Raw genomic sequence first — 19,758 nt, forward strand, 5'->3', positions numbered from 1 at the left:
AAAAAGAACAGAAAGCTTCCTTTAAAGGGAAGTGAGTTGAAAAGACAGTGCCCTTATTGGCAGTGCTGGCTTTAGAGAGCCACTTTGAGTTTATCTGGGCTTCAGGGTTCAGTGTCTTGCTTTTGTTCTGAATTGGTTCCAGGGTTTGGCTTTGACAGGGGTCACATTCTGGCCTCCTGCAAGTGTGGTAGTTTGCAGCTGAAGTGAGTCGTGGTTTGGCTCTATCTAAACTGGTTTAAGTTAGAACTGGAAGATTTAAATCCAAACACCTTGTGCAATAATGAGCACATTAGCTTAAAAAGAAATGTTGTCAGTGTAAATAATTTTTAAAACCCCAACAAACCACAAACAAAAAAAAATTAAAATAAATAAATGCTTTCCTGCCAGGAGTACTGAAAACTTTTTAAAATCAATTAATTCCTCTTAATTCCTCTTAGTTATCTGGTTCCAGGAGACTCATAATAAAATTACTAAAGTGCTTCTAAAAAGAAAAGCTTACAAAATGGGGCTTACTCCACTTTTATAAAGTAGACAGAATAATTTTAAAACCCACAGAATTTATCTCATTTTTTTTTCTCCATTTATTTCTTTGTGACTTTAATGCAGGAGTATTTTCATAGTGATTGTCAGCTCCAGGAGAAGTTTTGCTCTTTTCTTGTGGATCATTCAAAACTAGTGTGAGCAACCCAGGACACTGTGGGTTCTGTGTGTTAAGGAAAAGTAGAGAAACTTTTCCTTACGTTCTCTACTTTCCTTACTTTTTCTCCTTAGTCCTGAGCTGCCTGAGCCAGGAGGGAGGGTGCAGCACCGCTCCTCTTCCCAGTGCTGAATTATTTTTGTTAACTGAGGTGTTCATTTTCAGTCCATACTATTCTTCAATTCACATGTCAACTTGCAAGCCTAAACCAAATGCAATAACAATTGGTTCTGCCTAATATTTCTGCTCAGATTACTGCTATTGACTTGTTAAGGTAGTTGAAAGAAAAACACATGGTGGATGCAGAAGACAGAAATGAATTCTGAAGGTGAAATGGATCCTGTTTGTGTGAGGGTTGTTTGTGACTTTTATTCTCTCATTTGTTTCCTTCATGCCTTTAAACCTACTTCCTCCATCTGTCCTAAGCTTTTTACAATGAACTGAAACATCCTGGAATACTTGACTCAACGTATAACTTTAAAAGAATCACTTTTGCTAACCATCTCTTGATGGGAACTCCTGCTTACAGCTCACGTGGGCTCTGTTCTGCTTGAAACTGCAGCACTGGTGGACTGGAAGGGCCCAATGAATTCAAGTGGACACTGCTGCCAGATTAGTTGTGTAACCTGGGTGTTTCTCTACATTTTCTGGTGGCTTGCTTGCATTAAAAAAATCTGAGATTAAAAATGGTATTTCCAAGGAGGAAAATGTTCCTTTGGAGTCTGGCCATCTAAGCTGTTGTAGGTGTCAGATACCTGTAGATACCTGCAGAGAATAAATCTGTGCTCTTGGTTTAGATTGTGCTGTGGAAGAACAATCCCTGCAACTGCTGCAGCTCACTCTGGGAGGCTGTGAGCTGAGCCCCAAGCCCCCAGACTGGTGTGTGAACTTGAGTTGAAATCAATGGTCGTTTAAGTTCTGCTGGGTTCCAGTGTGACAACTGCCAAGCAGACCCTGTGGGTCCCACTCTCCTGCTTCAGGGTGGTAACCTCTGGCACAGGGGCTGGTGGGACAGCTGGAAGCAATAACCTCCTGTACTGCCCCACCGTGAGTTGCTGGACCTCATGAGTCAGAACCCAACGTGGTGTGAGTGCCAGGTCCATATAAGGCTTCCAGTGCTGCTGAGCACGGCCCATGTCACAGTCTGGGTGGTTTATCTCAAGCTGGAACTGTGGCAATAAACAGCTAATGTGAAGCTCCACCATCTGTGAGGGATTAGCCTCCTTACTTCAACTTTTCAGAAGTCTGCAAAATATTGATGTGACATTAATATTTAAGCTATATGGAGCATCTTGGCCAACCACAGTGACTGGAACTTGCACCAAGCTGAAGAGTTAGTGAGATGATCGGTACACTGGTTTCTGGACTTTACCTTTTAGATGCTGACACCTTGTTTTCATTATCTGTTTGACTTCCTCATCACTGGTTCTGTCTCTCATAATTCTGCTGGGAGGTCACATTATGCTTTCACCTCATTTACTCCCTTGGAGTCTCTGCTCTTTTTTCTTTTTCGTTTTCTTTTTCTTTTCTTTTTTTATGCATAGCCTGAACTTTATACTTTTCATGTCACTGCTTCCTTGAACAGGCTGGAAATAATGATAACAATGCAAGACAATCTCTAATTGGAGATGTTACAGCCAGCCATCACCACTGCTGTCAATTTGAATAGATGCTGTGATTTATTCTTCAGAAGTAATAAGTGGGTGGCTAGGGAAGGCAAGGAGAGAACGCTGACAGATTATTTTTGTCTTCTGTCAGCACCAGAGCATAAACTTGGATTCTTCCAATTGTGTCTTTCATTGACATGAGTCTGTTTGCCCCTATAGAAGGCAGCGTGGGCACAGCCTTAAAAAAGTCTGCTTTTCATGTTACTCTTCAAAGTAGCAACGTGGCCGTGTCACACATGCATAGGCACCACGTGCCTGCTCCCTCAGTTGTTCTTGTTCAGTCATATTCAGAGCTTGTGGCTCATCGTTTGGAATTTCCATTGCTGCACTCTGACTGAAGTGGGAATAGAAACTTGCTAACAGACACATGATTGTAAAATTAAGACATTGCTTGAAACGCTGTGACAATCTGCTAAAAGTAGCCCTGGCTGCTTGATAGATGTTTGTGTCACTTGAGGATGCTCTAGGTATGGATCCTTCTCTGTTCTGGCTCCATTTTATAGCCAGCACTGCATACCAGACGTTATATAAAATCACAAGACGTTTTAATCCTGAAACACAGACGGAGTAGATTGACATATTTACTGGCCACCACCTCCAGATCAAGCTTTTCCCTCTTAATCACAGACCGGTTTTCTTTGTGGGTAGTTGTCCACTGCTCTTGAAGATAAAAAAAAGATGCTGTGACTTGAGTTTTACTTTCTTGAGAGGTGTAATGACTTCATAGATAAGTATGAGATGAGTCGCAGCCTGGGGCAACGCTTGCAGGATGTTTCCCATGAGAAGCAAGCTTTTGTTTTTCCAATTTATCTTAATCAAATATAGCATGACATGTTTCCCCCCTGTGGAAGGGCTGAGTCTTGAACCCAGTATGAAAAGCAGTGTATCCATGGAGGAAAACAGATTTTTAGTGCATTAAGTTCAGCAATGAGTTCAGTGCAATATTTTTCTTGCTGGCAGACATATCACTTTTCTTGGTGAAATGTTTCTAAATTAGAGACAGTCTAAAATTATATCTTCCCCAAATATAAAAGGTTAAAATTAGATGTAGTTGTTCTTGTGCTCGTGTCACTTCAGCAGGGTGGCTGTTCTGTGAAGGGGCATGTGAGAATCCAGCATTTCATGTGGAATTTGTTTGCAGCTTTAATTGTGTTCACAGTCTAGGTGCAGAGAATGATTCATAATGTGAAAATATAATTAATTTTTTATTGGATGTTCAGTCATTTTTCCTTATGGTAAAGACTTCTGTTTTAAGTATTATACATATCAGCATGCTTTTAAGGACTTGGAACTGTTTTCTTCATGTGCCTGCTGTCTCTTTACACTCACAGTGATTAATTTCCAAGCATAATTTATGGATAAAAATATTATACTTTCTAGAAATTTTATAATGCAGCATTTGAAGTAGCTTATTTCTAAGGATTAATTGTGTCTCATCTGAGTTGGTTCCCTTCAGTCACTGAACTAAAACTTCTCTGAAGGCCTGTGAGTTCAAGAGTTTGCAGTTACCTTCTATGAGACATTAGGGCTGTGTAGATAGGGATTTCCAAACTCCCGTAAATTACTGTTGCTAAAAAATAGATTTATGTTGAGTTGAGCTTGATGATCAGACCTTGTCTTGCTTGATTTTTAAATTGTACAGATATTTCTAACAAATCACATTCCAGCCTGACCACAGGCTCCTTCTGGTCGTCAGTAGTGGCGAGCAAATGTTTCTCACCCGAGTCAGCAGAATGTTTCTCAATTTCTTCTCTGTTGGCCCTTGTTAGTGCCTCCTGCAATTTAAAAGGGGGAAAAAAAGAATAAATCATTGGAAGAGGATGAGGGAAAGACAGTTGGTGTTCAGGATCTTACATGCCTTGAATTTCAGGGACTCTTCCTGGTTTGGTGAGCAGCGTGTCTACTGAATTGCCTGGTTTTAGTATTTGTTGCCTGATGTGGCAGTTTTGTACATGGCCTTTGCAAAGGTAGAGCTGCAGTTAGAGTCAAAGAGGGGATATCTTGAGAGGTTTTCCTAAAGTGTTGAAATAAACTGAGCTATTCCAGAGAGGCAAAACACTGAGTGTTTACTGTGACCCCCCACGGAGAGGAGGAGGAGAGGGTGGAGGCAGTATTCTTTGTGAAGAGGGTTTAAAAATTATATGGAAATTAATCCTTCTGGCACAGGGAGAAAACATCTGAGTCTATATTGACTGGGGTTTTCCAAAGGTGGCACCTAAAGCTCATTTGAAGTTGGTTCCCTGTTCCATACGGAGTTAAATCGTCACTATTGCTAAATATGAAGAAGATGGCACCTCTCTTATGAAACATCCAGAGACCTTCCTGCTCTTCCTCCCTCCCACCCCCATTGCAACCACAGTCCTGTTGAGCCAACCATTGTTTTGAGGTGCTTGGTAACCACGGCTTTGGGAGAGTATCATGCTCCGTGTAAGCTTTCAGAGCTGAGCTAGAACAAAAGCAGATGTGGGAGATGTTGCACGAAGCCTGCCAAGCTGCGAGACGTTGTCCATTTGACTTGCAGGACAGCTGGGCTCTGCTGCCAGGGGAGGACACAGGATTGTTCTGCTTTCCTTTGGCTCCCTCTGAGTTCCAGGACTCCACACTTCATCACTCTAAATGAACCGTTTATGCTTTATTTCTTATTCCAGTTAAAATGTGGCTTCTGTGGGTTCCATAACTCCAACTTTTTTCCATTATAGAATTGTTTACATTACAGTGGAAGAAATATGTTCAGTTGGCCTAGCCTTCAGGTGGCTCGTTGGCTGGTCACAGCTGCTTTGTGAAATGCCTTTTTTTCCATTGGCTAATTCTTGTAGCATTTTTCCTTTTGCAGACGTTTGTTGAGACTGGGAGAGCTCTCTTAATGGGAGGCAATGTTCTGAGACCATTAAGCCATTTCAAGGATGGCAACTCCATTGAAAGGAAGCTGCTCATGGCGAGATGCTCCTCTTAGAGCCTCCTCTTAGGCTTCTTGTCATTTCTTGCTCTCCTGAGATTGTATGGTGGTCTTTACACACCCTGTGTGCAGTTTGAGAAGAAAAGCTGGCAGTGCTATCAATGAAACCTTGCAAGAGGTTGAGGGCCTCACTATAGTAGCGATTTAATTTGTCTCTGAAACTAACAGTCTCCCATCACAGCTGGCTGTAGTCACACTGTAGTGTGGCTTGTCTTCCGCGTTTTGTAGAACTGAAAGTCATACTTCTTGATTCACACACCATATCTCACTGCTTTGGTACGACCTTACCTTTATTCTCAAGGGCACAGAGGAAATGGTCATTTACAACTCAAGTACGTGGGGATTTCCTCCATGCAAATTTGCTATTTAAAAGAACTTTATTGCAAATTTCTGCAGATGAAAACCATTAATTTAAGGAAAGTGGTTTGAGGACCTTTTTTATCCCAAGGTAGCTGTCAGACTGGGGAGGGACAAGCCAGGAGATGGGATTACATTCCTGAAGTTTCAGAGTACGGTGGAGAAAGAGGTTCCCAGGCTTGCCATAAATGTACTTCACAATTTTAGCAAAGTTTCAACTCTCTTTGCAGCTGTCCTGGATGAGTAAAACAGAGATACATGATTTGTTTAGAGATGAACAAGCTGCTGGGGACAGGGATGATCTTGCACCAAGTACCAGAAAGTTACTCATTGCCACGGAGGCCTATAGAAATGTTGACAGTGTAAATTATTCATCATTTGTTCATTCATCCATTCTTTGTTTTCCCTGACATATCAAAACCACTCTCGTGTATCAACTTCTGGATCTCCTCTTTTTCAATTTTACTTTTGTGAAAACCTTTTGTTTTGGTTTGGGTTTTTGTTGTTGTTGTGAGAGAATCTGTGGCTCATTTATCATCTCAGGAGGTTTTATCGATTCCTACAATCCAAAGTATGCAAAAGCACTTTTGAATTAGTCTCTCCTGTAAAATAACAAGGAATAAATTAAAGAATTTCCTTGGTATGACAGCAACTTGTCTTTGAAGAGTGGTTTGATTTTGCATTGGTTACTTCTGACACCAGTAGTCATAGCTGACATACAGAAAAATAACTGATTTGTAAAATTATTTCATTGCCTTTAAAAATGACAGCATCGATGTCATTGCTGAAGTCCAGTGCTCTGGTCTCTTCACCGGGGCCTGAAATACTGACGTGAGTGAACCCAACTAAAATCTTCTTCCCAGCAATTCTAGCAAAAGCAATGGAGCTTCACCTTTTGTGTGAGACCTGCTGTGGAATGTCACCCTTTAATGTGCAAATGGAGCCTGCAGGGCCCTCTGGCTCCTGCATTTCAAAGGCAGCTTTGGAAGCTCGGCCCAGGGGAGCGGCAGCGCTGGGGCCTGACACGCTTTCCCTCACTCATTGGAAGGAAAAAATTGTGGGCCATGTTTCCCAACAATGCATTCAAAGCCATCAAATAGTTCATAACAAAAGTTAAGGTTTGTGTCATTTGTTCTCCATGAAAAAAAAAAATAATTAAATTTTTAAAATTTATTTATGGAAGTACCTTAGTTTTACTTACTAGTTTGTTTTTTTTCCTCCTATCTTCTCTGGACAGTTTTTCCCTGACCTCTTACTAAATCGTTCTTTTTTTACCTACAACCTCTACTGTTCAGGCCACAGACAATCTGAATTGCTTCTCATTTCTTTTGTAGTAAAATAATGGCAATTCTTTCAGATTTTTTCAGTCTGTAGCAGCTCAATTCTCAAACGGATTTTTATGCTACTTTTATTTGGGGGTCTGCCCAAAAAAAATCTTATAATGTAAGATGGAGACTAGAATGAATTGAATTATATGGCATTTAAGTAACACTCAAGTTTTGAATGCTATTTCAAACCATTTTTAGTAAACAGCAGTAAGGTCACTTCCTTGTATGCACAGAAAAACTGACACAAATTAAGCAGTTGATTTTTGGAGAAAGATCCAAAAGTAAAGAATGTCAATATATGATGTTGTAAAGTCCTAGTCATTTAAAAAAATGCTCCTGTTTTTTAAGAAGTAAGGATTCTTGTTTCTCCTTGGCAACCTCATACTACTGTGCGTGGCAAAAGCTGAACCACTGCATCTCAGGTGGTCTAAAAAAAGCTTTAAAATTTTATATATGTAACATTATTAATGGCCAGAGTGAGAAATACAGTAAGATTTAGGCTCCTTGCATCAGGGACGAAGGTGAGATTTTAATTTTAACTTTATTATAACTACCATAAAATGCATTTGACATGACTTGTGTTTTTCCAGGGTCCACACATAGCATCAGTTACCCTTGCTGCATATGAATGTAACTCAGTTAATTTTCCTGAGCCTCCTTACCCGGATCAAATTATCTGCCCTGACGAGGAGACGACTGAAGGATCCATCTCTTTATGGGCTATCATCTCAAAAGTCAGGCTGGAGGCCTGCATGTGGGTAAGGTTTGTTTTATAAAACTTAACTAATTGTAATTGATGCACTTATTTTCTGTGTTAAGCAATACACAAAAAATCCTGAATTAGCAAAATAATGATGACTTACACTGTCAACAGTAGCATGTATCTGCAGTGTGAGTAGATGCCTTCCTGATCAACCTTCTAATTAATAACTGAAATGTCCTTTAAAGAGAATTAATATGGTATTACTGGGTTTTTATCAAGTACAGTGTTGAATACTTCTCTAAATACTAGCAGAAAACACTCATGTCCTTCAAAGCTCTTGATGTAAAAGGTAAGTTTCAGAATAGGTATCTGCATCCCAAACGATCTTGTAGCTGCCAGGTCTTGCCCTGCATGCAGCTAAGCAATAAATCATTTCACAAACTGTTGAGCCTGTAAAGTGAGTTTGAAGTGGTGAAGTTGCAGTTACTCATTCAAAGGACTCGGGCCCTAATATTGTAGCTGAAATTTTTTTCTCTGTTGCATCAGTAGCTTCGATTAAAATAAGGGTGTTATGTTGTATATCTTAATGTATTTTATTTCTGTTTCCCTGTCTGTTTCCCTCATGGCAGACTTTTCACTTAAAACAGGAAAAGCAGGGTTGCTTTTAAGTGAATCATGGTCCTAGGAAATGCTGTCATTGGATCTTCCTTTCTGTTTTCCTTTTCCTCCTGCAGCTTTTTATAGAAGTCTTGATTTTTGGAGGCTTTTGGTCAGCTAAGTTGTTTTTTTCATGGCCTGTAGATTATTTTGAATTGCAATTTGCACAGATGCATCTGCTGTGAACTGCATGCCAAGTTAACTTGATTTATTTTAAGTGAGTAGGCTTCCTGTTCTAGCCAATGATTTAATTATTAAATTTTTGGTTGTCCAATTCAAATGTAGAGAGAGGAAATTCTGAAAATACCTGGTATCTGGTGTCTGCCCTTGGATTCCTTCTAATGATATGAAAAGATACACTAAGTCAACTTTGGTCAATTCAGCTTTTAAAATTACCAGCAGCTGTGTTGCTTAACAAAAATTCCAGTTAAGTTGCGGACGTTGCAGCCTGAGGTAATGTGTAGCAGTACCAAGGTCAAAATAGTAACAGGGAAAGTGGACTCACAGTCCTCTCAAGAAGCAAAGTACATCTTAAATCTCACTCTTTGTAATGAGAGGACAGAATTGCCTGCATGCTTGATAGGTAGCTAAACATACAAGTACTTATAAGACCATGAATGTTAAGATTTCTTTTTATTTTCTCCCTTGTCCCCCTCTGCTTAAGTTTGTTTGACGGGGACTAGAGTAATAAAAAAAGGTATTTACTAAAGTTACGTTTCTAGGGTTGCAAAATAAAAATGTAGCTCAGGGTAAACATCTATTGCTTAATCTTCAGCATGTAAAATAACTATGATGAGAATTAAGTAGTTTAGAAATGAGTTAATAGAGCTGTAAGCACTGAAAGCTTGTGACCTCAATAGCCATGAGGAAGAACAAACGGTACCTTCAGTCTCTCCTTGGAGCTGCATTCCTTGGTCCAGGCTAGGGAGAGGACAAGGGAATAGCACTGAGGCAGAACAATTGTATCCCACACTTTCCTCCCTTTCCCTTCTTCTCACCTTTAAGTCCACCCTCAGCTCACCTTTTCACTGAACTCTGTCTCCACTCAGTTTTTCCCTTGGGAGCATCCTCTGTCTACCAGTGGTGTCTAGTGTAATGTTATGCTTTCTTGGAATGTTTCATGAGTACATAAACATTGCTTGCTAATTTCCTGTAAGCCAAATCAAGTTGGCAATTGCTGCTGCTTCTTCCAGTGTGTTTCTTTTGTCTTAATTCCAGTTCATTTTTTTTATGGAAGCTGTTGAAGAAACTTATTTTTGATTCTATCACTCTTAAACCAAATGTCCATCTTAACAGGAAAGTAACAGTGACTTCCAGAACCTGAGAAGGCTAGTTTTTACAAATCAAAACCTTAATAAAAATATATCTAATTTAAGTAATTGTATTCTTTTATACTGAAATCAGGAATATTTTAAATTCCTAATCTGGATACAGTTGAATGAGCTGACAAAATCCTTTGTGGGTTTGTTTTTTTTTAATGGAACCAGCAACTTCTAATTGGTTCTAAAATCTAGACTTACTATGATAAACCCTGGATAAATGCAAAAGAAAGGGAATTAACAGATGTACACAGATGTGTTTCTAACACGGCACATGGACTCCTGTGAGGAATAGATACAAAAGCACCAACAGCCTGTTTCCTTTGCACTTGTGAAGTAAAATTATATTGAAAGGCTCCAAGGTGAATCTACTTGATTGTTTGGAGGGAGACGGGAGGGTGGTGTCAATGTAAGTTTTCATGTGAAATGTTGAAAGCAGGACATTCCCAGTGGGGACTTTGCAGACCTCTGACTACAAAGCTACCCAGACTAAGTATCCTGCAAGGTCTGAATGCAGGGATTTATCTGCACAAGGGATTTGATTCAGATCACAAAACCATCAGCAGCTGTTTCAGCCAACTAAAACCAGGTAGTTTTTTTCCAGAGATTAAAATCATTACTAGTCCCCTGCATGTCAGTGATAGCCATTTCTGCTGATAATGAGGATTAAATATCACTGTATCTAAGGAATTATTAGGTGAAATGAAAATGATGCTTTTTTCAATCACTCTAAAAGTTGGCTCCCCCAGTTCTGGGCCTGCAGAAGGACTCTCAAAAACAATCTGCTTAGGTGTATGCCAGTTTTCACAGCCTCTCATCCCACAGGGACAAGGAATTCAATAGTGCCCTACATTTTTAATGTGTTACAGCTTTGTCTTTTACAAGAAATGAGGGGAAAGAATAAAAATGTTTAATTGCTTGGGATTAGCAGAACAGGAGGCCTGTGCCCTGACCAGGATAAAATCTGTTTAAAAGACTCTTTCTCTTTCTAATGGAGTAATTTCCCAGTTTCCTTTTCTTTAATGTATTTGAGTAAAAAAAAAAAAAGTTGTTAGCATTTGCCTTTCCAATTTGTTGTTAGGAATCTCCATGCAAAAGTGGCACGCAGAGTTAAGTGGTGAAAATGCAAAGCTAATGTTAAAAAAAGCAGTTAAATAATTACTGGTTTGGATCCCCATAATTGCTGCTTCTTTATTTTTTATGCACTTAAGGAACCTATCTGCAGCAGCCATGAAATCATATGATTTTTTTGTTGCACTTCTGAAATGTTTTGTAATAATGGGCATGTGACTTATCCAATTTAAAGAAAGTTCATGTCCAGCAACACACATGCAAACCTCTTCCTTAGTTAAGAAAATGAAGCCAAAGCAAATTGGCAGAGCCTGGAGAAGCAATGTGACTTTTTGTTCTTGCATCACCCTGAGAACATAACCTCAAGTTAATTTTTCTGAAACGTTGTTGCTACTGTTTTCAGGCTTATCTTCCCTTGTGCCAGAAATAGGCAGATTAATGAAGTTCAGCTTGTTGCAGTCGTTTAAATTTTTCTTCTGTGGAAAACAAGGGCATAAACATATGAGTCTGTGCACTTTATGAACTTAAACTGAGAATTTAACAGTTTGGGTAACTGCAGAGAGCAGTGGTATTCAAAACCACAACCTGATGATTTGGAATATCCACAGCAGCTGGAATTCTCCCTTGCTTGCAGCTGCATATAGAGCAGGAACAAAGGAAATTGAAAAGCTTTCACATTGCTTCAAAGGAATAGAAAAGCATTTGTTACAACAGACCCTGAGAAAGAAAAGCCATCTGTGTGTACTAAGTTTTAGCACTTCTCCAGTGTGGTGCCCAACTATTGTCCTGTTACCTGTCCTATATTTAAACCATACTAACTGTAATCCAAGTTCCTGTTTCATTATCCTCTGTTTATCCATATGTTCAATCTTAGCTGTGTCTCTTTTCTTTTTTCCCTTGGTTAAGCTCAGGTTGCATTTACCCACAAGACTGAAATGAGTCATTTGATGTCCTGAGAAAACAAATATAATTTTCCTGTGGTGAGAAGGGAACCATGCTTTCATCTTGAGTTCTCTTGGCTTTTTTCATTCCATCCTAAGGAGAGAGAACGCTCAAGATCAAGCTTTGCTTAACTTTCTTTCCCTTGCTCAGAGCTGCAGTAAAACCCAAACCTGTTTTCTAATAAACACTTGCATAAAGTCTCATGACTGACCAAGGAAACTACATGACAGCACCGGGGAGGAGTTTCCAGATTACTCTGAAGGAGCAAGAGCTGTCACATGCTGGCAAATGTGTCTGGCATCATGCAGCAGGGTGGGCTGGCAGTGCTGTGCTGAGTCAGGGATAGTGTGGGGCAGCAGGGCCCCTGGCCTGGCCAGCCCCACAACGAGTTCTGGCTCCCCCTCCACAGCCGGCTGCCGGAGCCGGGCAACCCGCCACCCTGCAGGGCCCCAGAGATGCACACATCACGTCATCTTGACCTTGCAGACCGTGGTTTGGGAGCCACTGACTTTTGCAGCATGATAGTCTGTGCTGAGAGAAGCTGGATTTTGCTCACCAAGGGAAGGGGAAACTGGGATTTCCAAGGAACAGCCTTATCTTTGAAATCGGGAGAAATTCAACCTGGTGGATAAAAGCAAACTTCTCCAAGCAGCCAGTCTGATTATCAGTTCTAACAGTTTGAAATGTCCTCAGGACTGTGCATATCACATGGTTCCTATTTAAGGATAAACATAAAAATAAACCAGAATTATTCTTTTCCCAGGGTGCTGGCACAGCCATTGGAGAACTGCCTCCATATTTTATGGCGAGGGCGGCCCGACTCTCTGGTGCTGAACCTGATGATGAAGAGTACCAGGAATTTGAGGAGATGCTGGAACATGCACAGACTGCACAAGTAAGAACAGTGCAAAACAACAGAATTAATAAAACACAGATCAGCTAGATGGAGTCAATAACCATTCGAATCAAATGGGAATAGGCCAAAAATCAGTTGGTGTGAGTTCACAAGGGACTTCCCAGGGATGGAAAAAGATCCTCCCTCTGGGTAGAAATACCTCTGGTGCCAGGAGGACAAGAATGCAGCTTGTTGAAGCACATACAATAGTTCATTTGTTACAAATATTGCATTTATTTTTGATTTCCAGGAACAGCACAATAAAGGTAGGGAGAAAGTGTGCTAACCAACCACTGATAGAGGAGGTGCTGTTCCCTGACCATGGTTGTTAGAGCTGCCTTTAAATCCTCCCTGGGCCAGGAGATGATTTGCAGTCAGCTCATCCCCTGCAGATGAGATTTGCCTGTCTTGCCACTAACACCCTCAGGGGCCAGTGCATGACCCATTCATCAGCCTGAGGAAACATATTTTTGCTGATGTGAAAATGCAACCAAACTGCTCTGAATCCCTTTTTGTTGCTCTTATCATTTATTTTCTTGATGGCTTAAATACTGCTAGTGTTACAGCATAGTTTGCAACTTATGCTGCACATCAATCAGATGATATTGTAGATAATTTTTCATTCAGGTCAAGAGTTTGCATGCTGTTCATAAGTTATTAATAGTGTTTTAGAAGAAATTAAACATTTTTTCCTCAAACTTGCCACTGAATTTCTCTTCTGTATTTTTCCTTCTTACCCTGTTTTGTCTGCCACAAAGTTGAAACAAGTCATGAGACTGCTATTAAAAAACCAGCAGATGCTATTTACCATGCACTGCAGTCTTTAAATTGTTCTTCCAGGGTAATTTCTCAATATAAATATATACTTTTACTTTTTTTTACTCCTTCAAAAAATGGAGGAAGCTTTTCCATGAAAGACAGTGGTTTGTCTGGAAATACTGTGTGTAATCTAGTAATTCTAACAGTAAACCCTTTGTTTCCTGAGAGCCTTCCCCTACTAGAAAGTTCCAAAGAGTTCTTCTGGTGTTCTGAACAATAATTTTTTCTATTTCTTGTGGTTGGGGGGGGGGGAAATCTGCTTTCTTCTTTACTCTAGCATCAGTCTTTGCTTTGCAAAGTAATCCCTAGTTGTCTAAAAATCAAGTTGTGGCAAAAAAACAAACAAAACCAGTTGAATACGTGTTGGGAGAGCTGAAATGCTATCTGTGTTTACTGAAACTCTCCCAGCAAATAATATGCATGTACAGTGGTGGGAGCAGCCAGAGTTGGTTTCCAGAACATGCTGTAAGATTCTTGGGAAGAAAAGTTTTTGCTAGAGAGCATTTTGTTAGGACAGGCCAAAATGCAGCTTGCTGTACTGACTGCCCTCAGTGAACCAGTGGCCTTGTGTAATTCATTAAGAAAAATGATGGTGTTATTTACCAGTACTTTTGATTTTAATTTCTTGGCAATCAAATTTGGATTGAAGCGTGTTGTTTCGTGGATGGATGGCCAGGAAAAAAGAATCTTTTAAAACTCCACTTGTGGTTTGGTTTCTATAAAACTCTTTTAACATGAGGCTTCGACAATCCGATTAAATTGTATTGTGCTCATAAAACTGACAGTTCAGTTTTTTCCATTTGCTAAGATGACTTCCTTTTTGCTTTTGGCTTCAGTCATGTTGTTGCTCGATGTCTGTGGGAGACAGGCCTGCCTTTTCCTACGACCTTGAGTAAATCCCCATCTTCAGTACAGCTTATCACTATTTGTTCTCTAATTGCTATTCACGAGCAGTTATGATGTCTATTTTTAAATTGCTCAATAACAGTTTTAATTACCTACATCAGCTTCTTCCACTCTCACAAGCTGAAGCCTTATGCTAAAGGAACCACGGGGGATGTGACAAGTGTCTCATGCCATGGAGACCAGAGCAAATATTTGACGTCAGATGACAGGAGCTTTCTTTCAGTGTAAAGGTCTCTCCCTTCATCCTGCCTTTTTGCAAGGCATGAAAAACTGGTGTGTTAGATTTTGAAGAATAGCTTCCCCCTCTACTTCTGCTGAGCTGCTGTATGCCTACAAGGCAAAGCCAAATGGCTTGAAGTTTCTGCCTGCATGTCTTTTGTTTAGAAAGCTTGTTGCTGCTGTTTCTCAAAAACAATGGTAATTTTGAGAACAGATGAGGATCTTCTATGGTGAGAATAGACCATGAAAATAACATCCAGCCTGAAGGATCTGTGAGGGGGAATGTGCTTGCAAGCTTGGCACTTTAAAAAGCAACCAAAAAAAGGAACTTAAAAGGATTAAGCAGCATAAAGGTTTAGTGCCCTGTTCAAGCTTACACAGAGCAAAATACTAATTGCTGTAAAGAGTCTATTGATGAATTTTTGGTCATAAATGTCAGAGCTAAGTGACCTGCCTCCTTGAGCTAGGTTTTGAAAAACCTCATTAGCCTGCAGACTATGTCTAAGTCTGCCTTGTATCAGCATAGTAGTACCAAGAAGCATAGCTCAGAAAAAGCCCCTAATTTTTAAGGAACACTTACTTCTCCTTTCTCTGTGTCCCTGTGTGCACGCCAGGGCGCTTAGTTGCAGTTACATAAAGGGAGTGTCAGAGCTCCTCGTGGCTGCTCTTGTAACTGAGCCGTTTTGCCCTGGAGAAGGAGTGTGGTTCCAAGCAGGACTCTTTTTCTCTCCGACCTCCCCAGCATGCAGAGCCCAGCATGTCACAGGAACAGAGCAGCTCTGCCTGAGCTGTTCGTACTTAAGGCAGTATTTAAAAATTAGGAATGTGTGAAATGGTATCTGGATGCTGGTAACTCTAATCCAGGCAAATTTCAGAGCAAAGTGGATTATTTTTTTTCATCACAGCTCTTCTTTTAGCCATTCAAACCAACCTCTCAATTAGAGGAAGCAAATCTGCTGCTTAGTGCTGGGGCAGCACATTGGTAATGATACAGCACAAGCACAGTCTGTGCAGTTTCGTGTCTACACACACGTGTGCAGGGACTCTCTCTTTCCAGTTAACAGTTGCTGATTGTTTAGTGTTCTCATCTGTTCTCTGTCATGTTGAAACACTTAAAGCTGAGGGAGGTTTCTGGTGAAAATGAAGCTTTTAATGCCAGGTTCCCTCAAGGTATTTAGTGATAACACGTAATGCGTGGGCCCTTGCTGTATCATGGTACTCCTTGCTGAGAGGAGAAAGTGCTAATATCTTTGCTGTATATCTAACCCTTAATGACTGTGAGTGTTTGGATTCATTAAGTGGCATATTTTTAAGAACTAATGATTTACACATCAGGCTTTGCTTCTGTGCAGTGTTGCCGCAGCCAAATTTCCATGTAAAAATATTTTCTAGTTGCCTGTGTTACTATCAGCCACTGCTGTTTGTTTACTTTCCAAATTGTGTCCTGCCTTGGGAAGAATACAAACTTGGGAGAAGGGTTAAATCCATTGAAATGCTGAGATGCAGCAGGACTGGTTTGTAAATGATTGAGTGCCATCTGCACACTGAGTGTCAGTTGTTGCTGGGACCTGTTTTTGACTCCTCTGAACCTTTACTGGTTGTGGTTTGTCTGGCCATCACATGACTTCTCTGAAAATTCCCCCTCCCCTCCATTTCCAGTAAACTGTTTGAACAGGAGTGACTCAGACTGAAACCAGCTTCCCTGTAACCACAGGGCTTGTTAAAGAATTTGTCAACGTGGACTCAAGAGGGTTTGTATTAAACTAAGCTGCAACTGCTTTGGTTTGCATTGCGTCAGGAGTTCCACCCAGCGACTTCCTGCTCCCAGAGTCAGCTTCTTGTCCACAAGGAGTTAAACTGATGAACTTTGGTGATAGCGACAGTTAGGCACATGTTAAACCCAGCATTTCTGAAAGGCCTGGTGCCTTGAGCTGGATTGCTTTTCCACCTCTTCATGTGGGGTTGCTCTTTGCAGAACAAAGCACCCTACCACACCCAGCCATGGTTGCTTGGAGAGCCCAGCACTGTGTTCTGACATGACACTGTGACTTAATTCAAATGGAATGATTAGGTTCAGCTAATAAGCAAAATGTTACTTAATTAGCAGTGTAAAAGAAGATGGCCAAATTAAAAATGGAGCTCTCCCATGGTTAAGGTAACAGCTAGTATCTGGTAAGTTCCTGCTTTTTTGAAAAGGATTGCCTGCCTGCTGGCTTGTTTGATCAAAAGGTTTTAAGAGCTTTTGTTACAACAAAAAAAGAAGTTAAAGCAGACCACAGGCAGGTTTTATAAAGCAGTTACCATAAAAATGGAAGTGATACAGTCACATACAATAACTGGAAAACCTTGACTTCTTTCTTTTTATTGCTTTGCCAGAAATGACTTGTTTACACCCAACGTCAAATTCCATTAATAATTTCTCCTGCCCAGTCTTCCAGTCACCCCCTTGCCTCATCAGCTTCCTCTCTATTAATTGTGCTGTACAAGGAGTTTGCAGGGGTTTGGTCTTGGGTGCCTGAAGGGTGGCCACCAGGAGGCTTGTCTTCACACACCACCTTCCTGAAGTTTGACCCCTGAGTTTGTTGCTATAGGGAGGGGAGGGATCTTGTCTCTTTTATCATGGCCCATAATTAAATGGAAATTCAAAACTCATCAAACCTTGAAGCTTTGTTTTAGAAACTTGCTATGAATGGGGCAGCTTGAGAGTGAGATGGAAGACTGGCAGTGAACTACTAGTGAAGTGTGAGGGTTTTTTTCACAGATGATATATAAAGTAACAGCTTGGTTTTAAATTGTTCCTCAAAACTGCTGAATTTAAATAAGTGTTGGAATGAGTCGTTGAAAGCTTTAAATAAGGGGACTTCCTAAGAAAAGAGGTAGCAAAGAGTTAACACAGGCAGAGGGCAGACAAAGGAGCTGTGAATAACAAATGTGTAAGCCACCTCCTCGCTGGAGTTCTTGGGACACTGGCAGGAGAATGGGGCAGACTTGTGCCTGCATTGTTCTATTCATTTGCACACCTGCTTACAGATAAGGAAAAAACAGCAATGAGCATTACTTTGCCTGTGCTAATGGTCATCTAGAGATGACTTCTTCACAGTCTTCTTTGAGCAGGTCTTTGTGATAATGTCTGTTCCCTTAAAATTCCTTTACTCAGCCCTGTCATTGTAACAGATAGTGTGTAACTGCAGAAACAAGAAATGATGGAGCCAGTGAAGGAATCTGGATTGCTGTGCAGTGTTTTCATTCAATATTTGGATGTTAGCTCAGACAATTTTTTTCAGTAATGAGTCTCTCACTTTACAACAGAAATTAACCTTTTCAGAAAGAATGTCACCAAATTTACTGGGTATCCTGCAAGCTGCATTTACACTGTAGTTGTGGAGAAGCAGTTGAACTCTGGCATTGACTTTGTGTGCTCTGTGTGCATCAGGGATGGGCAACACAAGTTTCTAAAGGAGCAGTTTGGTCCTAAATATTTGATATTTCACTTGTCAGTGTTTTCAGAAAGACCAGTAAGTGATAAAAAATTTGGGTCAAATCAGCTGCTTCAAAAATATTTTTTTCAGGGACAGCCTTCAATAGCTGATAAAAATTAATTGTGGTATCACAATCAAGAAAAAGGCTACCTTTTTTTTCCATCCTGCTCCAGACACTGTTTAAATATCTATGTTGTACAAGAGTCTGGTATGCAGACCACTTCTCTGAGCTGTCTGGGAACCTCTGCTCCTTCCCAGGGAGAACAAGCTAGAGGTATGCTCAGCATTGCACATCTGCTGGCAAGGCTGAGGAGGAACTGTTGTGTGTGCAAAAGGATTTGTCAGCTGTGTAAGAAATTGCTCACTTCTATTCTACAAGTCTTTGGGTTTTTTTCTGTGCATGGGTTTTCTTTCTGATTTCTACTGTGTGGAGGAGCAGTGTCATTTTTTTCAGTGCTGGTGATTTTGGCTCTGCTTTGTCAGAGATTGAAAAGGTCAATGTGTTTGTCTGGTTATCAAAAACTGTTTCATTTCTTGATGATGGTGGTGAAACAAAGCAATAACTTTCTTAATTCCAGCAATCATGAGCCCTTTCTCACAGTATCTGGATCTTAAATCCCCCCCTCAGAAATCAGGCTTGATATTTCTAATGGATGAAATATTTGACAGCATCCTGGATTGCTTGTCACCACTAGGACTAGATTGGCAGACCTGTGGTCACAATAACTAACTGCAGTTAGAGCTTTAAGGTAAATGAGCACTCACTGTGCAGCTGCAGAGGTATTTTAGGCAGCCACATGTTGGTGGAGGCAATGCCAGTGTCCCCTTTCAACTGCAGAAGCAAAGGCTGGGAGGTCAATGGCTGATGTGTGGGAACCAGAGTGATAGGTTGTTCTTCTGCTTCATTATTCTCTCCGTAGGTGGCTGCTAGTATCTCGTTGTGGAATCGCTGGTAAATTCATCTTGAAAGGGACTTGAAGCAGTTTCAGGCCCAACCTTTTGGTCAGAGCAGTGTCATCCATGAGATCAGCTCAAGTTCCTCAGGGCATTGTCAAGTCTGGTCTTGAAACCCTTCAAAACTGGAGGCTACACAACCTCTCTGGGTAATCTCTTCTAACACTGGACTGACTGAACAACCTTGGTGCTTCCCTGAGGTGTCAAACTGACAACTCTCTTCCATGAAATAGATTTTGGGATCTACTCGCTGTCAGATCTCCTACAAGGTGTGAAGAGGAAGTAGTTCTTTAGCAAGCAAAGAAATAATTAATTTTTATTTCATGCTTTTGTGCACCACTATAAGATTGCAAAGTGTCAGAGGGGACACGTTGCTTCATGCTGCTGCGCAGACCTGGGCTGAGGAGTTAGAGCACAGGGGTGGCAGGGGATGTGGTTAAAAGGGCTACTGCTCTATAGGACAGATCTGATAAGACTGAAAGGACATGCTCCTTCCTCTTCCTTCAGACTGTTTCCTTTAATTGTGTCTTATTCTTTACAAAATTTCTTTATTACAGTGTGGAGCAAAAGGACTTTTTATGTAGAAGTCTGAGAGCTTCCGTTCCACTTGTGGAAAATGCTGGCACTAACTTGGAGGTGCCTGCTAACTCCTTCAGCTCCAGGAAACGTGTTCATCTTGGTGTATCAGTTTCAAACTTCAGCATGGTGTTGGTTTGTAACAGTCTGAAATCTTGAACCTAAAGCTCCTGAGAGCTTATTATGAAGAAGCATTTGCTGGTTCTTCCCCCA

At 40.7% G+C, this 19,758-nt stretch overlaps 1 protein-coding gene across 2 annotated transcripts in view; it reads left to right on the plus strand.

Moving 5' to 3' along the window:
* Window positions 1-19,758, plus strand: part of VMP1 (vacuole membrane protein 1) — a 66,778-nt gene that overhangs the window by 19,252 nt on the left and 27,768 nt on the right. For both annotated transcript variants that reach the window (XM_051635675.1, XM_051635676.1), the window contains 2 exons: window positions 7,596-7,763; window positions 12,461-12,592. In XM_051635675.1, the coding sequence (XP_051491635.1) occupies window positions 7,596-7,763; window positions 12,461-12,592 (300 nt within the window). The remainder of the gene's footprint in view (window positions 1-7,595; window positions 7,764-12,460; window positions 12,593-19,758) is intronic.

The sequence above is a fragment of the Apus apus genome, chromosome 18 (assembly GCF_020740795.1).
Source record: "Apus apus isolate bApuApu2 chromosome 18, bApuApu2.pri.cur, whole genome shotgun sequence".
NCBI lineage: Eukaryota > Metazoa > Chordata > Aves > Apodiformes > Apodidae > Apus > Apus apus.